General features: G+C 39.9%; 1 protein-coding gene across 1 annotated transcript in view; it reads right to left on the reverse strand.

Annotated features, from left to right (window-relative positions):
• Nucleotides 1–22,390, reverse strand: part of cacna1c (calcium channel, voltage-dependent, L type, alpha 1C subunit) — a 218,339-nt gene that overhangs the window by 45,006 nt on the left and 150,943 nt on the right. The window contains exons 9-22 of the mRNA XM_085437765.1: nt 22,025–22,112; nt 21,584–21,668; nt 12,497–12,587; nt 9,122–9,148; nt 5,769–5,929; nt 5,551–5,624; nt 5,311–5,462; nt 3,311–3,512; nt 2,991–3,111; nt 1,875–1,989; nt 1,218–1,335; nt 1,054–1,123; nt 760–892; nt 490–619 (exon numbers count right to left, since the gene is read on the reverse strand). Of these exons, the coding sequence (XP_085293891.1) occupies nt 490–619; nt 760–892; nt 1,054–1,123; nt 1,218–1,335; nt 1,875–1,989; nt 2,991–3,111; nt 3,311–3,512; nt 5,311–5,462; nt 5,551–5,624; nt 5,769–5,929; nt 9,122–9,148; nt 12,497–12,587; nt 21,584–21,668; nt 22,025–22,112 (1,567 nt within the window). The remainder of the gene's footprint in view (nt 1–489; nt 620–759; nt 893–1,053; nt 1,124–1,217; nt 1,336–1,874; nt 1,990–2,990; nt 3,112–3,310; nt 3,513–5,310; nt 5,463–5,550; nt 5,625–5,768; nt 5,930–9,121; nt 9,149–12,496; nt 12,588–21,583; nt 21,669–22,024; nt 22,113–22,390) is intronic.

The following is a 22,390-nucleotide window of genomic DNA, read 5'->3' on the forward strand; positions in this document are numbered from 1 at the left end:
TTTAAAAGAGCGCAAAGCTTAAGAGGCGTTTCATATCTTCTTAACATGAAGTTAGTAACAGTTACAGTGCTCGAGATGAAATCTCATTAAGTGTAACGGGCCACTCACAATAAGCTTTGGTTCCTCTATAGCTATAATCCATTTAGGTCAGAATGAGTGTGCGTGTGGGCATCTAATTATGGCTACTGTGCCTTACTGTACATCCGGCATTGTATGTCTTTATATACTTTATTTATACTGTTATATATGGGTTTTTTTATGCTTACAGGTGGCTGTGGCTCAGGCAGTAGAGCTGGTCGTCCAGTAATCATAAGGTTGTTAGATATACTGCCGAAATACTGCTGTGGATACTGAACCCTGATTTGCCCCAGATTCATTAATTGAAGTGTGAGAGTGTGTGTGAATGTTAGATAAAAGTGCTTAAGTATAAAAGCAGTCTATGAATGCGCTCGAATCGAGTAGACGGGCGTTATATCACTTATATGCTACCTTATTTCTGAAGGAGTCATTTTTGACAGGGTCTTCTGCCGCTAGACTGATGCTGCTGAGCAGGATGAAGAAGAGGATGAGGTTGGTGAAGATGTTGTGGTTGACGACCTTATGGCAGAGAACCCTGAACCTAAAAAAACAAAGTTCAAGCGAGAAAGAAAGCAAAATGTTTTCATCTAGTCTCTTTAAAGGAAAAGGATGCCAAAACGAATGCAGCAGAAGCTGACTGAAATATTGGGCGGAGAAAATGAAGTTGGAGAGGAAGATTACTTGTTGGTGTGGCTGAAGATAAAGAAAGCTCGGGCCTCAGGCATGGGGACAGCCTTCTCCTTCAGCTGAATGTCAGAGAGGGGCCGTGGCCTCGGGCCCACAGGCATCTCTGGCTCATCATCGTCTTCATCTCCTGATTAGGAGGAACGGGAAAGAGGAGAGTAAGATAAAGAAGGAATATAATGTTAGTAACTAACTGTTTTTTATAATAACAAAGACAAAATTCTCAATGAAACCACCTCTTACCTTATACCTATAGGAACACATAATATTTATGGCTGTGGTGTGTGTTACCTATATAATCATTGGCGGGATATGGATTCTTCTCTTCGCTCTCATCCCCACAGCAGTCATCCATGTTAATCTGACAAGGAGAAGTATGAGATTTCATTCATTTTTTCTCACTCCTTTGAACACACACACATATTCTCACTGAGTCTTTGTGTGTCTCCATGTACCTTTGTAGCAGTGTTGGTCTCCCCATCAGAAGTAATGGACTTCAGCTCTATTTTCTCCTTCTTCTCTTCCTCCAGAGGCGGCTTCTCATTTTCATGACGCTTCTCTGGACTGCCAAGCCTGGAGAAGGAGAGAGAACAAGAAGATCCTCAACTCTAGCATCTTCCCTTCTCCATACATAAATTAACATCAGAGGGACAACATAAAGACGTGTAATTATAGGGGGTATTTTCTCAGCTGTGAGGAAAATTACAATTTTCTGTTGCACCTTTTCCATAGATTAATACAGATTGCAACTAAGCAGAATACATTTTTATGATTTGTGCTAAAGAACACTTTCTTTCTCAGCTGCACTTTAAACTCAACTTTGATCTTTGCTGGGAATTAATCTTTGGAATGACACTTAAAAAAATAATAAACTGTTGTAGAGAAAAGCCAAATAATATATTTGTATTCTATGTATGAAAAAGCAATTTTAGTGGTTTAATTCAAGCTTCTAGTGTCAGCATCCTTATTCACCTTCAGAAATAATAGGCTATCCAAGATGCTGCAAGCTAATGTTTTCCCTGGGTGCTGTTTGGATTGGCCGGGTCTCAACATCTCCCTCTATCCCTTTACAATTTTTTGTCTGACTGCCTCCATTCAGTTTTCTGCTTTACCTGGCCAGTTTTTTCCTCTCCTTCTCCTCCTCTTCCTCTTTCTGGGCTGATGTCAGGCTCTCGGCGTCTGCCAGATTGTCTACAGCAATGGCCAAGAAGACATTCAGCAGGATATCTGTTCAGAGGGGTGATGTTAAGGATGTTACTGACCCATCAGATCACAAACAAAGCTGGCTATAAACAGGTGGCAACCCCTGGGGCTAAAAAAGGAAGCCAAAACCTACAGTTACTGTAATGACCACTTGAAGCTTGGGTTAAAAAGTGAGTTTTGTTTTGTTTTTTGTTTTGTTTTTTGCTTTGTTTTATTCTTTGCTTTGAGCCCTGTGTACAGGAGCTGCATGCTAAAACATCTTTTGTTAAAAGGGTTGGCGTAATAAGCATATGCTTCAGCCAGTACCTTTTGATTAGCCTTGTCTTGTGCTTTCTTGCTTTGTGGTAATCTTTTTTCTTTATTCACTTTATTTGAATGCTAATCAATAAATCAAAAAAAAAATATCAGTTAATGTTCATAGACTGTTATGTTGAAGTGATCAGATAAACAGCATTCAAAACCAATGAATGCAGACTCCAAAGCCAAATGACTAATCCTGCACTGGCTTTGGATTCAGCAGGCTAAGCTGATGAATAGTAACAATTTAATCTGAAAAACACATTTTTAACTACTCTGTACTTTTAAGTACAGACGCTCAGTGGCCCGCACTAAAATCTTTTAGCTTTAGGGAAAGCATCTGCATGCAAAATGTGTTCTTTTCCCCTGCAACTGCATCTTAACAAGGGGTTAGATATCAGATGTGACTCAGTGATTCAAATCACAATCAGCAACACCAGTATCCATTTGATGACAGGATTAAAGATTGTCAGAAAACAAATTTGACTGTCAGTTACTGGATCTGATTCACCATGTTTTTATTTTGAAATTCTACATGTATAAGCATCACGCCCGCATGTCCTGGGTTACTGGTGTAGCTATTCCATGTATTTGTATTTACATAGCACCAACATCTAAAAGGACCTGACATTATAATAGAAAGACTCTGCAACAATCTAGAACAACCAAAAGATTCCCTATGAGCAAGTGCTTTGTGACAATGGGGACCTCCTGTTGTGGTAGGATACAGTTTCCGCAGATGAAGAGGATGATGAAGTAGATGCAAACTAGCATGCCAGGAAAAGCTGGACCACCGTACGCCATGATACCATCATACATCACAGAGTTCCAGTCCTCTCCAGTCAGGATCTGTAGAGACAGAAGACAGTAAACAAAATCTTATAAAAATTTATTTTCATTTAAAAGAAGCCTCAGCCTCGTGATAGTGACAGATTACATTTAATTAAGCAACATTATAAAATTTACACTTTTTGTATCATTTAAGGACAAAGGTAAGGTGACAATGGAGGCCGGACACACTTCACGAGAAAAAGTGGAGCATGATTACCTGAAACACAGTGAGCAGAGACTGGGGGAAGTTGTCAAACGTGCTTCGTCTGGTCTCGTCAAAGTTGAATTTTCCCCCAAACAGCTGCATGCCCAGCAGGGAGAAGATGATGATGAAGAGGAACAGCAGGAGCAGCAGGGAAGCGATGGAGCGGACAGAGTTCAGCAGGGATGCCACCAGGTTGGACAAAGAGTTCCAATATCTAAAGGAAGAGAAATTTAGTTGAAATGGTAGTCTTGTTATAATATATTTGGTAGGTTGACTGTTTTGATTTCTTTATAGTTTAGAAGTGACTCGAAGGGAGTCTGATAGTTTCTGTTTCAGTTTAACAGTGCTGCCGGAGTTTCCTGCTAAGAAGTTTATGTTTTGCCATCCTGGATTCATGATTTAGTGTTTCAGTTGTAGGATTGAACTTTTCAGTGTTTCCTTTATTGTTTTTTTCCCTCTGTTCTGTGTTTCTGTTTTATGTGTTTGCCCTCCAGAGTTCCTTTGTCTCTGTCTTCATGTTAATGTGACCGTCGTATCTCTGTGAGTGTTTTGGTTACTCCCTGTTTTCAAGTGGGTGTTTTTGTGCGTCCTGTGTATGTTTTTCTTCCAATCTGCCTTTCTGCCATTGTCTTTACCTGTGTGTGGGTGTTTTACCCTCCTGTTATTCATTTCCTAATTAGCCCTTTGTGTATAAATAGTCCAGTCTTTGTCACAGTGTGTTCTCTGTGTGTAGCCTTTGCATGTTTTGTTGTGCTGATTTTTTGTTCTTAGACCTTGTTAATTTTTACTCCTGTTTACATATATTGAAAGCTACTATTGAAAACTTTGCTTTGTTATTAAGGTTTCTTTCTGAAATCCTGTATTTGGATCCTCACCCCTATGCTTCCCAAACCTTGACAAGTCTAAAAAGCCAATATACAATCACTGGACTGTATTTGGTACACCTGTTAAACTGATTAATGCAGTGACTTAAGTGACTTTGAATGTGGCATAGTTGTTGGTGTCAGCCTGGTCTGATGAGCTTTGATTTATGGTGCGACATTCAGATGGTCGAGTCAGCATTTGGCATAAACAACATGAAAGCATAGATCCATCCTTCCTTGAATCCAGTCCAATACCTGGCTGTTGTTGCTGTCCATCTCTTTATGACCACAGTGTCTTCTGACGACTGCTTCTAGTAGGATAAGGCGCCACGTCACAAAGCTCAAATCATTTCCCACTGCTTTCCTAATCTTGACAATACGTTAACTGGACTCTATTAGCCTCAAAAGTCACTAAAGCTCAATCCAATAGCGCTCGTTTGGGATGTGGTGGACGGGATGTGTAGCTGACAAATGCTATCGTGTCAACATGGACCAAAATCTCTGAGGAACGTTTCCAGCACAGCGCTGAATCTATGCTTTGAAGAATTACAGCAGTTCTCAAGGGAAAACTGCATCCAACCCGTTATAACGAGGTGTACCTAATGAAGCGGTCAATGAGTGTATGTAAACTAGTCACAATAGGAAATTCTCACTAAATGATTACTGTGGCAAAATAAAATCCAAGTTTGTTTGTTGTTTTTGGTAATTGCATCACAGACCTATTGTAACCTGTTAGTTCTTCATCCTCTGTTTCCGCTTTGCTGAATGCAAAATTAAGGCTCCACTGGTATAGAAACACTGTAAAACGGGGCAGTGTTAGCTCAGTAGGTAGAGTGGTGGCCCCATGATTGGAAGGTTGGGGGTTCGAATCCACTGAACGGCTACCCTGAGGTACCCCTGAGCAAGGTACCGTACCTACACACTGCTCCCTGGGTGCCCATGGCTGCCCACTACTTCACTGAGTGAATGGGTTAAATGCAGAGAGGAATTTGCCCACGGGGATCAATAAAGTATATATTATTATTATTAAAAAGATGTTACTTTATGTTCAGTATAGCATTAGGTATCTGGGTGAGTATCTTGCCTGTTGGAGGACTGAAGGAATAACTTCTGCTTATCAAATGCATATGCTTTAAGGTCTACACTAACCTGGTTATTTTGAAGATTCGGAGTAAGCGTACACAACGTAACACAGAGATGCCAAGAGGAGACATGATTTTTGTTTCCACCAGAATGGTTTCAAGGATCCCTCCACATACTACGAAGCTGTCGAACCGATTGAAGAGTGAAACAAAGTAGGCCTGTGAGGAGCAAAACGCAGACGTTAAAGGTAGAAAAAAGGGTAGAATGTGGTCAATGTTAACACAAAACAGTGATACAGTGTCCTACCTGCAGGCCCAGACTGTACATCTTCAACAGCATCTCACCAGTAAAGAGTGCTAGCAAAACCTTATTGGCTATGTCTGGGGAGGGAAATAAAGGGGGAGTAAAATTAGTGTGGGATGAAAATATAATGCCAAAGAAAGTAATTGCACAGAGGTCAATAATTAAGCCCAGATCAGACATATTACTGTTTTGTGTGCATGTGTGTGGGTTGAGCAATGTACCTTGTACATCAGTTAGCCACTGAGGCTGCTGGTGATGTTCAGAGGCAATGGTCAGAGTGTTGAGGAAAACCAGGAAAATGACCAGCCAATAGAAAACTTGTGATTTGACTGCTGCCCGGCATTTCCTTCGACACAGCCTGTTCCACCTCCGAGAGTAGCGGCTGAGAAGGAAGAAGCAGAGAAAATAAGTTGGGAAAAGGTGGGAGAGAAAAGAGAGGTAGGAGGACGGGACAGAGAATGGTGGGAAAAGGGAAAGATGAAGGAAGAGAAAAGGACCCACGAGCAATAGGATAAACCAAGAAAAATAATCAAAAGAAAGAAACGAATGGTGAAAAACAAATAGAGGAAGTGGAAGAAGGACAAGAAAGAGTCAATTAGGTTTTCTACAAAACAGTGATGACATCATGCCTCGGTCTGTGGTCGAGGGTTAGTCATCCTCAAAGGCGTTTCACAGAAAGGAGAAACCAGTACAAAGAGCTGTGCTGGAGCATGAGATATGCACTGTTTGAAAAAAAAAAAGAACATTTGCGCTCTAAAAATGATCGAAGGGGCAAATTTAAAGTGAAATATGTTGTATTGTGTCTCACAACACAAAGGAAAACAATGCTTTAAAAAGAGAAGTAGCTCATTTTAGGATGCCAACCCCCTTTTTTAGTGATTTTAATATCTTCCTCTATGCTGTGGTCAGGTCTTTTGCACCGTGAATGCTCTCTCATGTTGGAAATTAAAGTCATTGTTTCTGATAATTGCTAGCGTTAAACTTCGCAGTCACATCTGTGTGGAAAAACTCCACTCAAAGGGTGTTTCGACGCTCATATACTGATAAGGTGTCGACTGTAATTTCATAATTGTCCTATTCTGGTCAAGTGACATCAAAAACACTAACGAAGAGCAGCTTGTGGTCTTGTTGGCCTACAGGTGGAAAAGTAGTGACGCATGAATTTCACTTAAGATTTTCACATAATTTCAATAGCCTAGACACTGATTATATATTTATGGAATGAATTGCTTTAAAAAAGAACGAGCAATTAATTGTTTTTTCTCCAAATAAACACTGTAAGTCACTTTGTCATGATTTTGTACACATGTGGGTGTCTTTGCATTATGCGTACTTGACCCATTTGTCAACCGCAGCAAACATGCAAGAGGATTTTTCATCCAATTGTGACTCCTCTAATTAAAACAGATCAACACAGCCCACCAGAGAATCTTCTCCCTCTGCCTATATATGTTGCATCAGTCTTCTGTTTAAATGTGCATGAGTGCTTTTTATAGTCACTTATGGCACACACTGGCTTCTGCCATGATGCTCACACTGAATTTTACATGAGACACACTCACAACACAAGCAGGCATGCATCGTTACGCTACAGTTTTTTATCGTGTCCGTGACTCCAATTCAAGAAACATTAGTGTTTTTCAAATACTTTGTGTACAGAGGGATAGTTAGTTCGTTGTCTCATCCCCGCTATGGAGATATCAGTGGAAGAATTTGGACCATTTTATGGAATGGTTGGAAATTTTTGAGAATTCCTTGATAATGCTCATTGTTTCAAGTAGTGATGAATATGGATTTTGCATGAAAAGTCAAATGTCGTGTGCATAAAGATTAATCTTGAGGTTATTATTAGATGTTGGGATTCAGATGATATTTTTATTTTGACAGATACTGTAGGCGCTATGAGTGGCTCAATTAAAAAAGAAAAAAGAAGACTGATGGTGATGGGCATCTTTGCCTAGTACCCCTGTTTCGTGTGTCATTTTGTGAGATTATTCCATTCGTAGTGCCAGTGGCTAATGATGTGGTATACAGAAGTTATAGAATGATTCAATAAATCCAAAGTTTACCTTATCAAAAGCTTTTTCTCCATCACTGTAACAACAACTTATTGTTCTCGCAATTAAATTAAATAGTCTAAGTGTATTATTTGAGGAATAAAGTGGTCCCTCGCTATAACGCAGTTCACCTTTCGCGACATCGCTGATTCACGGATTTTTTGTGTGTGCAATTTTTCATGGTCTTTGGGGTTATTTTTTTTGGTTTGTTTGTTTTTTGTTTTTTTGACAGCGCATTGTGTTCTGCGTCCTGATGGGCTGTAGACCACTGTCAATCAATCTTGTGTGGGTCTTCTGTACAGTACAGAATGCGTTCAGCTTGTCAAATTGTTTGTACGTTTTCTCCCCAACAAACACAACAATGTCAACGAAATGCTTTGCACCGTCAAAGGCAACCGCGGGTGCCTTTGGTTTCATTCTGTAATACTGGACATATTTTTTCTACAAAGGTTTGAACTTTGAGGGTCTATAAATAAGAGTGAAAAGTGTGAAAAAGTTCATGCCTGTCTGAGAACAGTGTGTAAAGTGTGTAGTGAGGGGTTTTACAGCCTCAAAACATCTCTATATATAATTGTAATTATATAATTGTAAAAAATAAAGTTGGCTACTTCGTGGATTTCACCTATCGCGGGTTATTTTTGGAACATAACTCCCGCGATAAACAAGGGACCACTGTATTGACCTTTAATGAAGCCAGTGTGGTCTTAATGTATTATGTATGCATTTAATCTAGATACTGAGACGTGAGAGGGACAATAAAAGGACATATTAGGTTTCCATAGAAGTCAAAGAGTAAACAAATAGTAAACAGTCAGTATGCAGATTTTGTGGAAGCTGTGATGTGTGTTTTGTTTCTGTAATGAGACATAAAAAAATCATTTGAGCATGTTCCATAAATATTCTCCACAAATGCTTATAAGTGGCGAATCTAACATATTTACTGGCAACTTTTTTGCTTTAAATGTGGTGGTAGGACAGAACGAGGCTGTTTACAATATTTATTTTAAACTTTATTTGACATACCCCATTTAAGCAACAGTTCACATCACTACCAAGCAAGAAATAATCTATTTTTCTGATTAAACATTACCACCAAAACTTTTGTCTGTTTATCTTCCATTTTCATTCATCTCATTCACTCTATATTTTTCCCCTGTCTGCTACTCTGCAGTCTGATAACTACAATGCTAAGCTTAAATAATTGTTACCATAAATTTATTTTACTGCACAAACATAACCATGGCAACGATCTTCTCATCAAACTCTGCAAGAGAAGAACCGACATATTCGCAACAGTTTCTCCAAAGAGCAAGGCTATGTTTGCCTGTGTTCCTTTTGCACATCTGTACACACACACACACACACACACACACACACACACACACACACACACACACACACACACACACACACACACACACACACACACAAAAACACCAACGACCAATTAAATAGCACAGCATTAGAGACATTAGAGCAGGTGAATTAAGAGACTATGGTAAACAACATGTACTAACCTGAACTTGGATTTGGAGATCCTAATTCTGGAACACAGAAAACAGAATGGATTATACATACACACATAACACACATATAGACAGGTGCACATGAAAGGGGTGATTTGAGAGGGATAAAGGGGAATAGCTTCCCTTATTATCACAAATGTCTTGGCATATGTTTCTTGATCAACCTCAAACATTCCCCGATACGCAAGCACAAAAACTGCTGATTCTCTCCACAGGATGATCAAAGAACATATCTGCTTTTAACAAAAAAAAAAACGGCCTGTCCATTTTTATGCACCCACTGGGAACAGATTTTGGGTACAATATAACAAAATGCACTTTGCCGTTATATTTCCTGCTTTTCTCTTGAACAAATCACCCCCAAACACACATACAGTGGCATCCAGTCAAAAGAAAGCAAACTGCGAGTTTGAATTTCCTTCAATCAATCCTGGTGTGAAAAAGAAACGTCATTTATTATTGTAACAAAATGTCTGTTGATTGTTCACCACTGTAACGGGAAAAAGTACAACATGGATAACTGAGGACAAGAGATTATGGAAGACATTTTGAGAGAAGAGTCCCCATGGTGGAAAATTTTAATCTAAAAAATAAAACTAAAAAAAAAAAAAAGAATCACTCAATTTATGACTTTAAATATTTAATTTGATCACAAATCTGTGGGGATGCTGAATGACCACGATTAGTTTAACTATATCCACATTTTTTAAAACTTCTCTTGGATTGTTTTCACTGACTACTCTGATGTTGGTAAAAGCAGATAAATAAACCGACGAGCTCACTGACCGAAGCAATGAAATGTTTTCACTGACTGACTGACTGGATATGGGAGCTGACAGGACACACATCTCTTGTCTTCATGTGTCCGTCTTGATTACGAGACCAGTGGGTGCTAAAGTAGCTTGTACTGTGAGGAACAGCTCCATGCCGATGTGAAGAAGAACTGACATACTCTTAAGTCTTTCCTCCGGAATACTGGGAGGAATGCTCCATGTCAAATTTGTTGAAATCTCACAGAGAAAGAATAAGGGGCTATATTTCTAGTCCTGACACGGGTACACTACATATCATTCTCTGGATATGTAAATTTAAATTAAACGTTATGAATGGTAACACCAAGGGCATTACTGATCGCCAAGAAAACAACATAATAAAGCAAATATTATGTCATTTATTTCCTAAATATTCTGACCCGTCTAATCCTCAGCATGTCAGCTAATGCGGTTTGGTTAAAACTGCTGGAGTAGCAGAACTCCTGAGCCTATAAATATAGTTTAAAATATATAAACATAGTCCAAGATTAAAAAAAGAAACCAAATCAGCAAATGAAAGTTCAAGCAAGATATAAATGACTTTAGCTACGGCCACTTGCACTATGTGGTCAAAAGTATTTGGCCACACATCTTAATCTCTGAATTAAAAGCACCTAGCCATGCAGGTTGCCTTTAAAACATTTGTGAAAGAATGGTTATTCTAAAGAGATCACTGAATTCAACCATGGTACCATAATAGAAAGCCACTGTTGCAACAAGTGAGCTTGTAAAATTTCTTTCTTTCTAGATATTTCACATTGAACTAAAAGTGGTGTTATTGCAAACTGGGAGAATTTAGAAACTGCAGCCATAAAGCGGCAGACCATGAACGAGTGCGGAGGTGTGTAGTGTGCAAAAGTCACCAACACCCTGCTGACTCAACACTTGCAGAATTCCAAACCTCCTCTGGCATTAAAATCAGTACAGATACTGTACACTTGGAGCTTCATGGCATGGATGTCCATAGCCTGTAATGCCTGGGATGAGGATGTATTGCAATACATCATCTTTATTACACTGACTGGCAACGTGAGTAGTTGGAAAAACCGTTACGTAGCCAATAATAATATTTAATTTAAAAAAAAAAAACGTAATCCAGAACTGCATGTCCTCAAAGGTTAGTGGTGACTAAAGTGAGGCAACATAGCCAATCAAATAATTGTCTAATTACTAATTTTAGTAAAGGAAAGAGACATCTGTGTTCTTGAACAAAAGAGCAGAACCTTTTTACTACTTTATGACAACAAAGAAAAAGAAACTGTGAAAAAGAAAAAAAGTAATGTCGTGAAATGTAATAGAAAATTAGTTTACTTACAAAATTAATTTGTAAGTATCAAATTGCTGGTTTCTTATTTATTTGGCATTTCATTATTCCATGTTTCATTTCTGGTTCCAGCTTAAGCCTCACATATAACATACCCTTTTATTTTTTTTTATTTTAGCCTGACAGATCACAAATAAACACATACAACATAACAAAGATGAAATAACAGATGGACAGTGAGACTACAGATAAACAACAGCGTGCCATCCACGTGTGCCAACTAGCCTTATCGCTCCTGCGGTTGAGAGTGAATCAGTTTAAATTTAAGATTAAAGTTTCTGTGTAATGCATTTCTGCTCGTGAGCAAGTTTTTTATGCAGGTGTGTTTGCATGTGTGTACTGAAATAAGTCCGCTGGGGTCGCGGCCCCTGTGCTGTCTTGTGTCTAAGAAAGAAAGCAACACATTTGTTTGAATAATGTAAAAAATGAAAGCAGAGCGCGAAGCGGGAATGAATGAGTCAGCTGTTTGTGAGCTCCCACAGGGGCGGAAGAAAGCACTTCAACAGCTAACACAGAAAAGTGGGTAGAGAGGGAGAGAACGGAAACTCAGAGAGAGATGAAAGAAAAAATAAAGACGGAATACTATTAGATGTAGTTAGGATGTCTTGCTTTTCAAAATTCATTAGCTCCCAAGCAATGATTGGCTTTGTCCTTGTACCATGTGTAGCAGTTGTGTGCACTCACTACCCAACTAGATAAACTTAAAAACTGTGTTCAAATGATAAACCTCTAGTTCGCAAACTGATAGCAATAGCACATTTATAATTGTGATATGAGGAAAACAACCATAAAACGAGATTAAAATCATTTTTTAACTGGAACTGCGATCTAGCAACTAGTTTTTGCTCCCTCAATTTGCTTGCTTAGCAACAGTTTGCCAAAAGAAAGTGGAAAAAAGGGCAGTTGGCACAGCACTACTAATAAACTAGCAAGTTAAAAAAAAAAAAAAAAAAAACACTTCCAGGAGCAGCTCTGATTAGTTCCCCTTCAGATCGATCCAATTTTACTCTAACAGAACTTTATCCATGTGGAATATATTGACAGCTTTGTGCTACTGTAGTCTAACAGACTTGTGAGATCAGTAAAGTATATAAGCAATCTGAGGCAATTCTTCCATGCACAATACTGCAGGATGCAATCTGTCCTTAAACCTGACAAAAGATGGGTGAGAAAGCTGAGGAAAAGAAGGAGGAGAAAAGGTGTGTCTGTGAAAGACGGTGAGATACTTACGCCAGCCGGGTACAGCAGGTCTCACCCTCTACGTCTCCCCCGGGGGCGTTGTCTGTGTTGACGGATTCATTCTCGCTGGCTGGCATGCTCACTGAGAGACAGAGATGAGCAGCAGCAGAGAAAGGGGAAAAAAATTGACAGATGTGGAGAGAAACAGAAAGAGAGATGAATTAACCAGAAGGAGAAATGGGTCGGACATCATAATTATGCAACGGAAAACACTGTAGAATTTTACAGGTGCAAGACAACACACTTGAGAGCTACAAAGTGCAACCAGTGTTCAGGTAGCGAGGAGCACTGGACACTTGGTTGGTGTTAAACATTTGATCTTTATCGGAGTTATCTTGCACCAGCATACAAGCTAATTAAAACCACTGTTGAAGTATAGGAATGAAAAAGTCAGCATTATTCAATCCTGCTAATTAAGGGACACGGCTATACACATACCCTAGAGTCAATAAAACCATTCCCAAATTTTGCACTGATTGCCCACACTAATTACACACTAAGTTGCCAGTTAGGAATCCTGGGACACAAACCTTGCAACCTTGTTAGTTTGTGGTGCTAAACCAAAGTAATATAATTCCACAGCTTAATGCCTAAAGCTAAAAAGGTAGCACAGACACAACACTTGAGGAAAAGGTTGACTAATTCTAATTTTGCCAATTGCTGCTGTGGTGAATGAAACTAAGCTGAAGCATTAGCATGCTTATTGACATCGCCACAATTTTTGAAATTAGTCAACCATTTCTGTGCTCGATTTTAACTTTTGGGTATTCAACATTGGGGGTATTTAGAAGGATTTCCATTTTCAAGCTGGGGGATTGCTTTACTTTGAGGGGATTAAAACTTGATAAAATCTATTTGTGATTTCAAGACCCAAAGAGTTGGGGAAAAAAGATGTCTATCTGTAGTCTACAGATGGTGTGTGGGGAGGGGATTGGTCTTTAAAAACAATCAAACTATTAAAAAGAAAAAGTACAGTTTTACTCCTCGCCGCAGTGATAATTTTGCAGATTTGCAAACAGGTGGAAAGCTTTTTCTTTGTTTATATAAATCACAAGTACACTGCAAATGTGGCACTTTGTCCTTAGGCAGGAGTAATATAAATTGGCAGGTAAGGATGGAATAGAAGAAAAAATGAAGGAAAATAGAAAGGCAGGATTGGAGGGCGAAAGTAATGGAGGCACTGAGGGAGGTATGGTTAGCGGGAGAGAGGGGAGAAAAGAATGTGGGGATGGCTGCTGGAGAGATTGATATGAAGTGATACATTGGTTTTTATTGCTTCTGTCAGTCTTTGCCTGCTGGCGGGAATGAGCTGCGTTCCCCTTACTGTCACCTCAAACACCCTCTGGGCACTAGAGCCAGGTACTGCATATGAATATCAATGCCTCTTTTGTTAAAATAAGATATCTTCAGTAAAACCTACTGGTGCAAATGATCTTACAGCATGAAACCAAATAATATGATCAGCACTTAACCACGACCCTCTCAAAAAACCTGCAAACAAACACCAATTTAAAAAAAAAAAGATATTAATAATGTTATTCTGACTGGGATTATCTTTTTCATTTACTCATTGGTTCTGGGCCAAAAAGTCCAGTTACATGTATTCCTGCATTTTGTTGGTCTTTTGTGCAGATTTGCTACTGAAACTTGAGAAATCCACCAGGCGAGGTCATGAAGTCATGTTTAGAAAATTACTCCAAAGTATGTATGTAAGTATGCATTTCAGCCCAGAGAACTGCTGCTGGATATCTCCTCTTTTTCTAACCATTTTCTGTAAACTCTAGTGATGGTTGTGCAGGAAGATACCAGTAAATCAGCAGGTTTCTGAAATACTCAGACTAACCTGTCCAGCACAGAACAACCACTGCATGTTGAAAGTCACATAAATCCCCATTTTTTTTCCATTCTGATGCTCAGTTTGAACTTTAGCAGGTTGTCTTGATCATGCCCGCATGCTTAAAAGCATTGAGTTGCTGTCTTGTCATTGGCTGATTAGATATGTGTGTACCTATCAGAATGGCCAGTGAGTGTATCTTTCTGAGCCAAAGGAATCTGTTTGCATTATGTGGTTATCCTAAGAGATGGCTTGTAAGCCCAATGATGTGTCAAAGTAAGCTACAGTGAGTGAACAGTGCATTAGGTTACTGTACTTTGACACATGGTTAGGGATGAACGAGTTTAGTGCTGTAGAGATCACGATGGTCTGTCTCAACTTGAATACCTCTGCCATGAACACGCTGTGTGTTTCTTCACCTCGACACGTGCCACCTGCTGCTATGCTACTTAGTTAAAAGCACTCAGGGCCCTCTGGTCTCTCCTGAGGCTAAAAGCCTTTCAAATATAAAAGCAGCCTGGTGCCTTCCCCTCAATGGAGCGCTGAACTAGTTTAATGCCTATTGTTAGAGTAAAACCCCAAAGACCTGAGACACAGAGACAGGGAAGGAGATGAAGAAGGAAAAGGAACATATAGTATTGAAAGGAGGGGCAGAGGAGGGAAGACAGGAAGACAGAAAAGTGATAGAACAGAAAGTGTTGGCATGTGTTGGTGAGCTTGAACATGAACTCACGGCGCTATTTCTGAAAAAAAGCATCCTCCACAACAATTTGTTTTTATGACAGCGTCTCGTGTTTGTTTTGGTGTTTTTGTCAGCAAACCAAAACAGATTTTATTTCCAGTCACAAAAATGAAAAATATATTTAATTTAAAATGTCACACAAACCCCCCAAAAGACACTGAATTCTACTTTGTATCATTGTCTTAATAATGACAACACAAATCTTTTCATGCAGGCTTTTGGTAATTTGATTTTATAAAAATGTTAAATTTCTCATTTCAAAGCTGTTTCTCCACTGTGTTTCATTATTGCAGCTAGCAAGGCTAATAGTGATGCAGGAGGGGGGCGGGGGGACTTTAGGGAAAGGAATCTGAAAAACCAAGGAGAGGACTCTGACATCACTAACAATAGTAAGAACAGTGTTTTTTATGAGTCGTGTGGTACGAAACCATCACTCCAGTTGTTTTCTGTGATGACATCCTCTTGTTATTTTTTCAGACAAGTCAGGCAGATGCAGATCCTTTCCTACAAAAGTTGTTTCATCTCAGCACAGTAATGTTATTTCTCTCCTTGTATCCCTATTCCCTGGACTTTGAGGTTTTTTTTGTTTTGTTTTTTTTTTACATTTTGGATGTACTCAAGTAATTTAAAGGGCCATGAAACACTGTAAAGATTTTAATGTAATAAAGACATGCAATTTTGCCAGCAGCAGGGGTAGTTATCAGGGGGAAAATTCCATGTCTCCACTGTCGGAGGATATTCATATATATGGCCCTCATATTTAATCATCATTCAGTGGTTGGTGCATGAAAAAGGGTAAGGAAGAGAATAAACTACTTTACAGTGTTGAGAGGCAGCTGATCCCCACTCTGGAGGCTGCAGAGAAAGATGCTTACTCCACTGGAGGGGGAGTGGATAAAAGGGGGAGGAAGAGAGGCATCGGAAAGTGGGGAGTATAGGTGAGCAGAGAGGTTGCAATCTGCTTGCATGTCTAGAATCCAGTAAAGCTTTAACTAGTGCTGGACCATGCAGACAGACGCACACGCCTTACGAAGGAAAGCCGCATTTTTCTTCACGGCTCCACGCAGGGACAGAAAATGATGGCTCTTACCTGGGGATAGAGAGCACGGCTCAGCAAGACAGACCAATATACACGCACACACACACAAACACTAACATGAAGCGTTCACACAAGTATGCTCATATATACCAAAATACGCACAAAGAACTATGAATTCTTCTGGAAAAATGGCATTCCCTCTTTGCAGTCACACCTCATTTCATTACTGCAGGTACAGAGTACTAACATTACTGGCATTACTGGCACAAAATCACTCATGTCTGTTTCTCTCCTGTACCGCTTAATCTTTTAATCTCCACATGCTGGGTAAAGGTACATATTTGAACCCAAATCACAATCTTTTCTCAAATCTAGCCAGGTAGCGAATGAAAACAAATGTAAAAAGGCAGGTTAAAAAGAGATGGTGACTGAGAACTAAGTGTATTGAAAAATTTCTGTTGTTTCGCTCCGCATAGTGAGATGCCACAGAGTAGTAGCCTGAACATCTTTCTTTTTCGTCACATCCTCCACAAACTCTTTAGGAGTCTGGTGTGTTTCCAGGACAGATGGGATTGTATCACTCTACTATTAAGGAGGCATCCTAACCAGAAGCCCTGCAGATCAAAAATAATTCCAACTGAAAACATTTTAATGTATACATGCCTAATCCTAAACTGGATAGACATCGGAGCACAAGTCAAAGAACAGACACATACATGATCCTAACAGTCAGTGGAATGACTGGACCAGGCATGCATACTGGTCTTGTTTCTCAAGTAGGCTAGAAATTATTTTAACACACACAGGAAGGACAACAAAAGAAGAAGACAGAATGTAAGAACAAGATAGCAATGAAAGCATGCAAGACTGGCACTTCTGCTGTGTGCCTTAAACTACCTGCTTCCATAAAAATCTATCCTCCATTCCATGTGTTCCAAATCAATCCCATATCTTCCAGCTCTCTGTACCTCTTGGCTAGCCCTCCGTTGACCTGGCAGGGTGGTGGGTGACCATTCGGCCAATGCTGTCTGTAGCATTTTGGGTGTGCTGTGGTGGATCGGATTCTCCAGTTTCTGGTTGATTGGGAAGGGTATGATTCCTTCATCCAACAAGTGTTACAGGGTTTGGAAGTTTTGAGTTTTGGCAGTTGAGACTCTTAAGACAAAGACTCTATTGTGGTAAACCCGGGAATTTCTTCTTATACTGTCCAGTGAGGCCAAAAGGGAAAGCCTACCAGTAAATGTAGAGATACTAGTGAGCAGTATTTAACTAAAAGCCATTCCCTGCATGTTTTTGTCAGCCAGTCTTTGTTTTAATCAGGATACACTGTCTCGCTGAGCTATAGTTGACTCTGGAACTAAACAAAGCCTGTTACCAAATCAACTGTTTCCTGCCCAAAGGGCCAGGTTGCAAAGGGGATAGCTGGAGAGATAACCATACCTTCTGTGTATTAGCACCTTTACCACTGTCTATATTGGAAGCAGACAAAAGCAGCATGAACTTCAGAGCAAAATCAACACCTTGATGACTATCAGAGGGCCCCCTGCCCCACAATATACTGAAAGCCAGAGAGTTTGGTTGTCTTCTAGAGACCTCTTAAAATCCACTTCCAAGAAGTTAGGTCCTCTTCCGGGGACACACCAAAAGTGTTTCCAAGCCAACTGAGAGACATAATCTCAGCATGCCTAGCGTGCCCTGGGTCTACCTCTGGGCCTACTCCCATTTGAACATAACTGAAACTGCTCATCTAGAAATCATCCTAGTAGAACTATATCACACCATATCAAATGGCTTCTTTCAATATGAAGTGCCCAATGTATAGCAGCCAGTGTGGCAAAGGACCTCTTCCTGTCTCAAAGGCTGAGACCAGACACCTTTCAGAGAGGTCATTTCTGCCACTTGTATATGCGAGCTCATTCTTTCAGTCACTAAACTGAGCTCATAGGAATGCAGATCTAAATCAACAGCTCTTTCTTTACCACAAAAGAGTGGCACAGCATTTAGATTACTGCGGATGCTCAAATGAATTATATTAATAATGATTTAATCTATTTTGTTTGTTTTTAAGTTGATTTCTTAAGTTGTGGTTTACAGCAAAAATCCTTCCTCAAGTGAAATGCATATTTACCATGTCACAGTGTAAGATCTATCACACCATTTTTGCAGTAGCAGCTAAAAGCAAGCAACATTTATAACACTGGCGCCGCTGTAAAATGGACATTAGAGCATCATTCCCACAGCATCAAATGCTGCTGGGTTTTTTTTCCAGTGCCAGCACACCTCACAGATAATCAGCTGTCCTTTGGTATCTGTGCTATGGACGCCGGGTCTGTCACATAATGTTTGCAAAGGACCTCATATCACTGCATTTAAACACGCTGGGCAAATACAACATTTTTCAAGGTGTAGCATTAAATCGCAAATTCCAATCTTTTGTTAAACCTAAACAGGCAGCGAGTGAAAACTAACGTCAAAAGCAGGTTTAAAGGAGAAAAAACAAGACTGAAAACCAGGAGGCTGTGATCTCCTGGTTAACAAACCTGTGATTTATTTCACCACAACAACTCAAACGTCCTAATGTGGACATCTTTCATCGCTCTGTGTTTATTGTAGGACACATCTTTGCGTATCAATCTCAGACAAGGAGAATCGGACAAAACGGCAGTATTTGACATCCCTGGATGAGACTGCATTGCAAGATAAATTGAAAATTTCTGTTTTATTACTCCACACAGCGGGAAGCCACAGAGCAGTCACATCCTCTACAAATCTTTAGGGGATCGGTGCATTTCCAGGATAGATGCAATATACTGTATCACTGCACCATCAAGAAGGCATCCCAAACAGAAGCCATGTAGACCAAATGTAATTACAACCACTTTTGGTGTACACAGGCCTAATCACAACCGGAATTACATGGAAGCACATGTCAACGCCACAGAGGATACACAAACACCATCCTGACAGTCAGGAGAATGACTGGATCAGACATGCATACTGGTCTTGCTTCTCAGGTGGGCTGGAGACACTCCTAACACAAACAGCAAGGACAACAAAACACGATGACAGCATGCAAGAACAAGATGGTAGACAGCAACAGCACGGAAGACATGCATACAGACTATGCCCTTGAGATGACAGAAAACACACATATTTTACATATATTATACTTGACATCATCAACTTCTCATATTCATAATATTGAATATGATGTTAGTGCAGCCCTGTTGCACTGCAAGCCTAATCTTCTTTGGGAGCCTCATGTTAGAACATCATGAGACAGCAGGGTTGTCCAGCGATGATGCTGATTTAACCTGAATAAGAACAGCAAGACTAGTGAATATCGAGGGAATTTATAATAATAATAATAATAATAATAATGGATACTTTATTGATCCCCATGGGGAAATTACTATATTTATTATTATATTTATTGAAATTATATTAAAATTATAAAATTATATTTATTATTATAGGCAGTCCATGGGGTGTCATGTGACTTCTGCACACCCTGCTCAGGACTATCTACAGCAGTAATGCACGTGAAGCAAACCTCTGCTGCTGCTGTGTGCCACATGTGATAAAAGGCAACTTCGGACAATCCCCTAACCTGATTTTCTAGATATTGTCTGGAGTCCGTGTACACTCTGCAGTCCTTACACTGTCTGAACATCTACTTTTCCCTTTTCATCTATTCTACTCTCTGAGTCTCCTATCGCTTCTTAGGACACACATTTATGTGAGCTGTGCATGCATGAGCTGATGCAAAATGTCCTGGGCAGCAGGGACAAACTGCCCTCGTTCATCTTCCCACAAGAGGATCCATCCATCGGGGAGAGGGGAGGCAGAGTAATAGACAGAGCAAGTGACTTGATTTTTCACCTTCACAAACAGAGAGCGATGATTGATCCTTCTTATAGAGAACTTTGTATCATATATATTAATCATTTTGTTGAATCATCTACATCTAATGGCCTAATTTATACTGTTTAGAAGATGTCACAGGCTTAATCTTGCAACTAAGTGATCCACAGAGATCGCATGGTAGATTTATTTGAGGAAAATATGTATATGTGTGTATGTTTACTGTATAGCAAACACTTACAGGTTCTGGTTTACAGCCATATTTGGCTTGTTAAGACACTGCAAAATATATCACTGATGCAGAATTTGCAAAACTTAGAGCAAAAAAAAATATCATAATATTTTGATGTGACATTTTTAAAATTGGCCACATACTGTATTTGTTTGTTTGTTAATGGGCCAAAACACTATCTAAGAGACTGCTGATGTGTGTTTGCCAGACTGATTGGCCCAGGGGAGCACAGTGGTAACAGGTGAAAACAAGCAGATTTGTTACGGATTAGCCACGGGGGTGTTGTGCCTTATTTTCATGTAAATTAGGTCATTGCTCATTTGACCATGTTAATTTCTTGATATTCCCTGAAAGATTAGATCATCATTAGATTTTCTCTTTCTTTCTTTTTTCCCTTGGCAGTCATCAGTGTTTTCTCAGAATGAACCACAGTGATTTTCAAGAGATGAGCGTGGCTGTGCGCAGAATGTAAGCAGAATGCACGCTCTGTCTCTTCGTGGTTAGTCCTCATTATTCATTCATCCACTACCAGTGTGAGCAAGCTTAGCTCCAAGCCTTTATAAAATACTTCACAGTCCATACTGTTTATACTAAGGGTACATGTCCAGGAATACAACAGACATGCATTTTGTCAAATCACTGCCTCTCTTTCTTATTGTCCCTCTTTCAAGGTCTAACTTCTGAGCTCCAACCTCCAGGTTAAAGAGGCCAGTGTCTACTTTCCCTCCCAAGGAAATATAGTGCATTCCTGAGGAGACATGAGCCATGTGTGGCTGCATCTCTCCGGAGGTGTTTGTATAGAGAGACAAGGTGTTAATTTGTGTGTGTAAATTTCTGTCAAAACACAAGTAAACAAATTCCTTAGGGTGTACCTACAGTGCGTGTGTGTGTTCCTATGTTAATTTTGCATAGCTGCAGTAGTGTGTGTTTGTTGTGTGTCACAGTGTGGGCCCAGAGGCTATTAGCTGCAGTCTGACACATTCCACTAATATCTAAACAGGTTTTAATCCTCAGGATGATTCTCAGCCAAAGCAAGCAGATAATATTAATATCTTCTCGGTCTGTCAGTCACTCTGCCCATACGTCAGTTGTTCATTTAATGACTGTGCCATAACAGTGTGAAGGAAACTACGAAAAGCTCACTACTTATAGACAGAGCAATAAATGTAGTGCAGACACATCCACATCTATCCTGACAAACTTGTGATGCATCTGGGAGGAAATCATTCCAGCTAGCCTTTGCCAAAGTCTTACCATATCCTGACACAGCTAATCCTAACCACCAATCAATAATTCAGTCACACATGCATACAGCATCATCTTCACGGAGAACCATTCTTCCTTCTGTCAAAAAAACGCACACTCACGATTTCTGGGTTTCTCATCGTCCATGCCCTCCTCTTCATTCTCTGGGTCAATGTCTTCGGCTTGAGTGATCCAGTCTAAATAGCCCTGTATTCACACACAAACAAGGGAAATACTGATGGGTAAACAGAAAGATCAAACTTCACATCTGTTTGGAATCATAAGAATGAAATGTTTTAGAATATGTATCATGTGTCTCAATCTTCGTGTGCCCTATTTTTTTTTTACACTTTTCCATGAGGTAAGAGGAGTGCTTGTGTTGTTTTGTAACTTAGGTAACTTCTAAGTAAAGTTTGCTCTGCTTTCCCTGCTCACTGTTACTGAAGGGTTACAGGTTACTGAACACTGACAGTACAATGAACCTAAGTCTTTGGTAAAGACTGTAACAACTTTTCTGGCATGGGGACAACCGCATGCACACATGCACACACACACCAAACTACCTTGAGGTCTTCCTCCAGTTGCTGTTTTTCTCTGAGTTTCTGGAAGTCACCGCGCGCCTTGGCCTTCTCTCTCTCCTTGGAAAACTCTCTGGGAGGAGGGGAGCAGAAGAGAAGGAGCGGGGCAGAGAGTTGACGGGAAAGAGAGAGCAAACAGAGAGAGAGACAGGAAAGAGAATCTGAAAATCTTGGCTAAGGTTTTGGCAAAATCATGTGACAAAAGTGATCAAGTTAAAAGAAAAGGATACTTCGGAAAGAAGAAGAGGGAAAACCCTGCCAGAGAGAAGAAAAGTTAAGTAACGAAAGAAAAGTTTTGCCACGGAGAAACGGTGTTAGTATGCAAATGCAGCTTTTGGTTTCCTAGAATAT

Source organism: Copadichromis virginalis, linkage group LG17, assembly GCF_057382275.1.
Source record: "Copadichromis virginalis isolate Kocher_CV1m ecotype Utaka linkage group LG17, C_Virginalis_male_GT1.1, whole genome shotgun sequence".
Lineage (NCBI taxonomy): Eukaryota > Metazoa > Chordata > Actinopteri > Cichliformes > Cichlidae > Copadichromis > Copadichromis virginalis.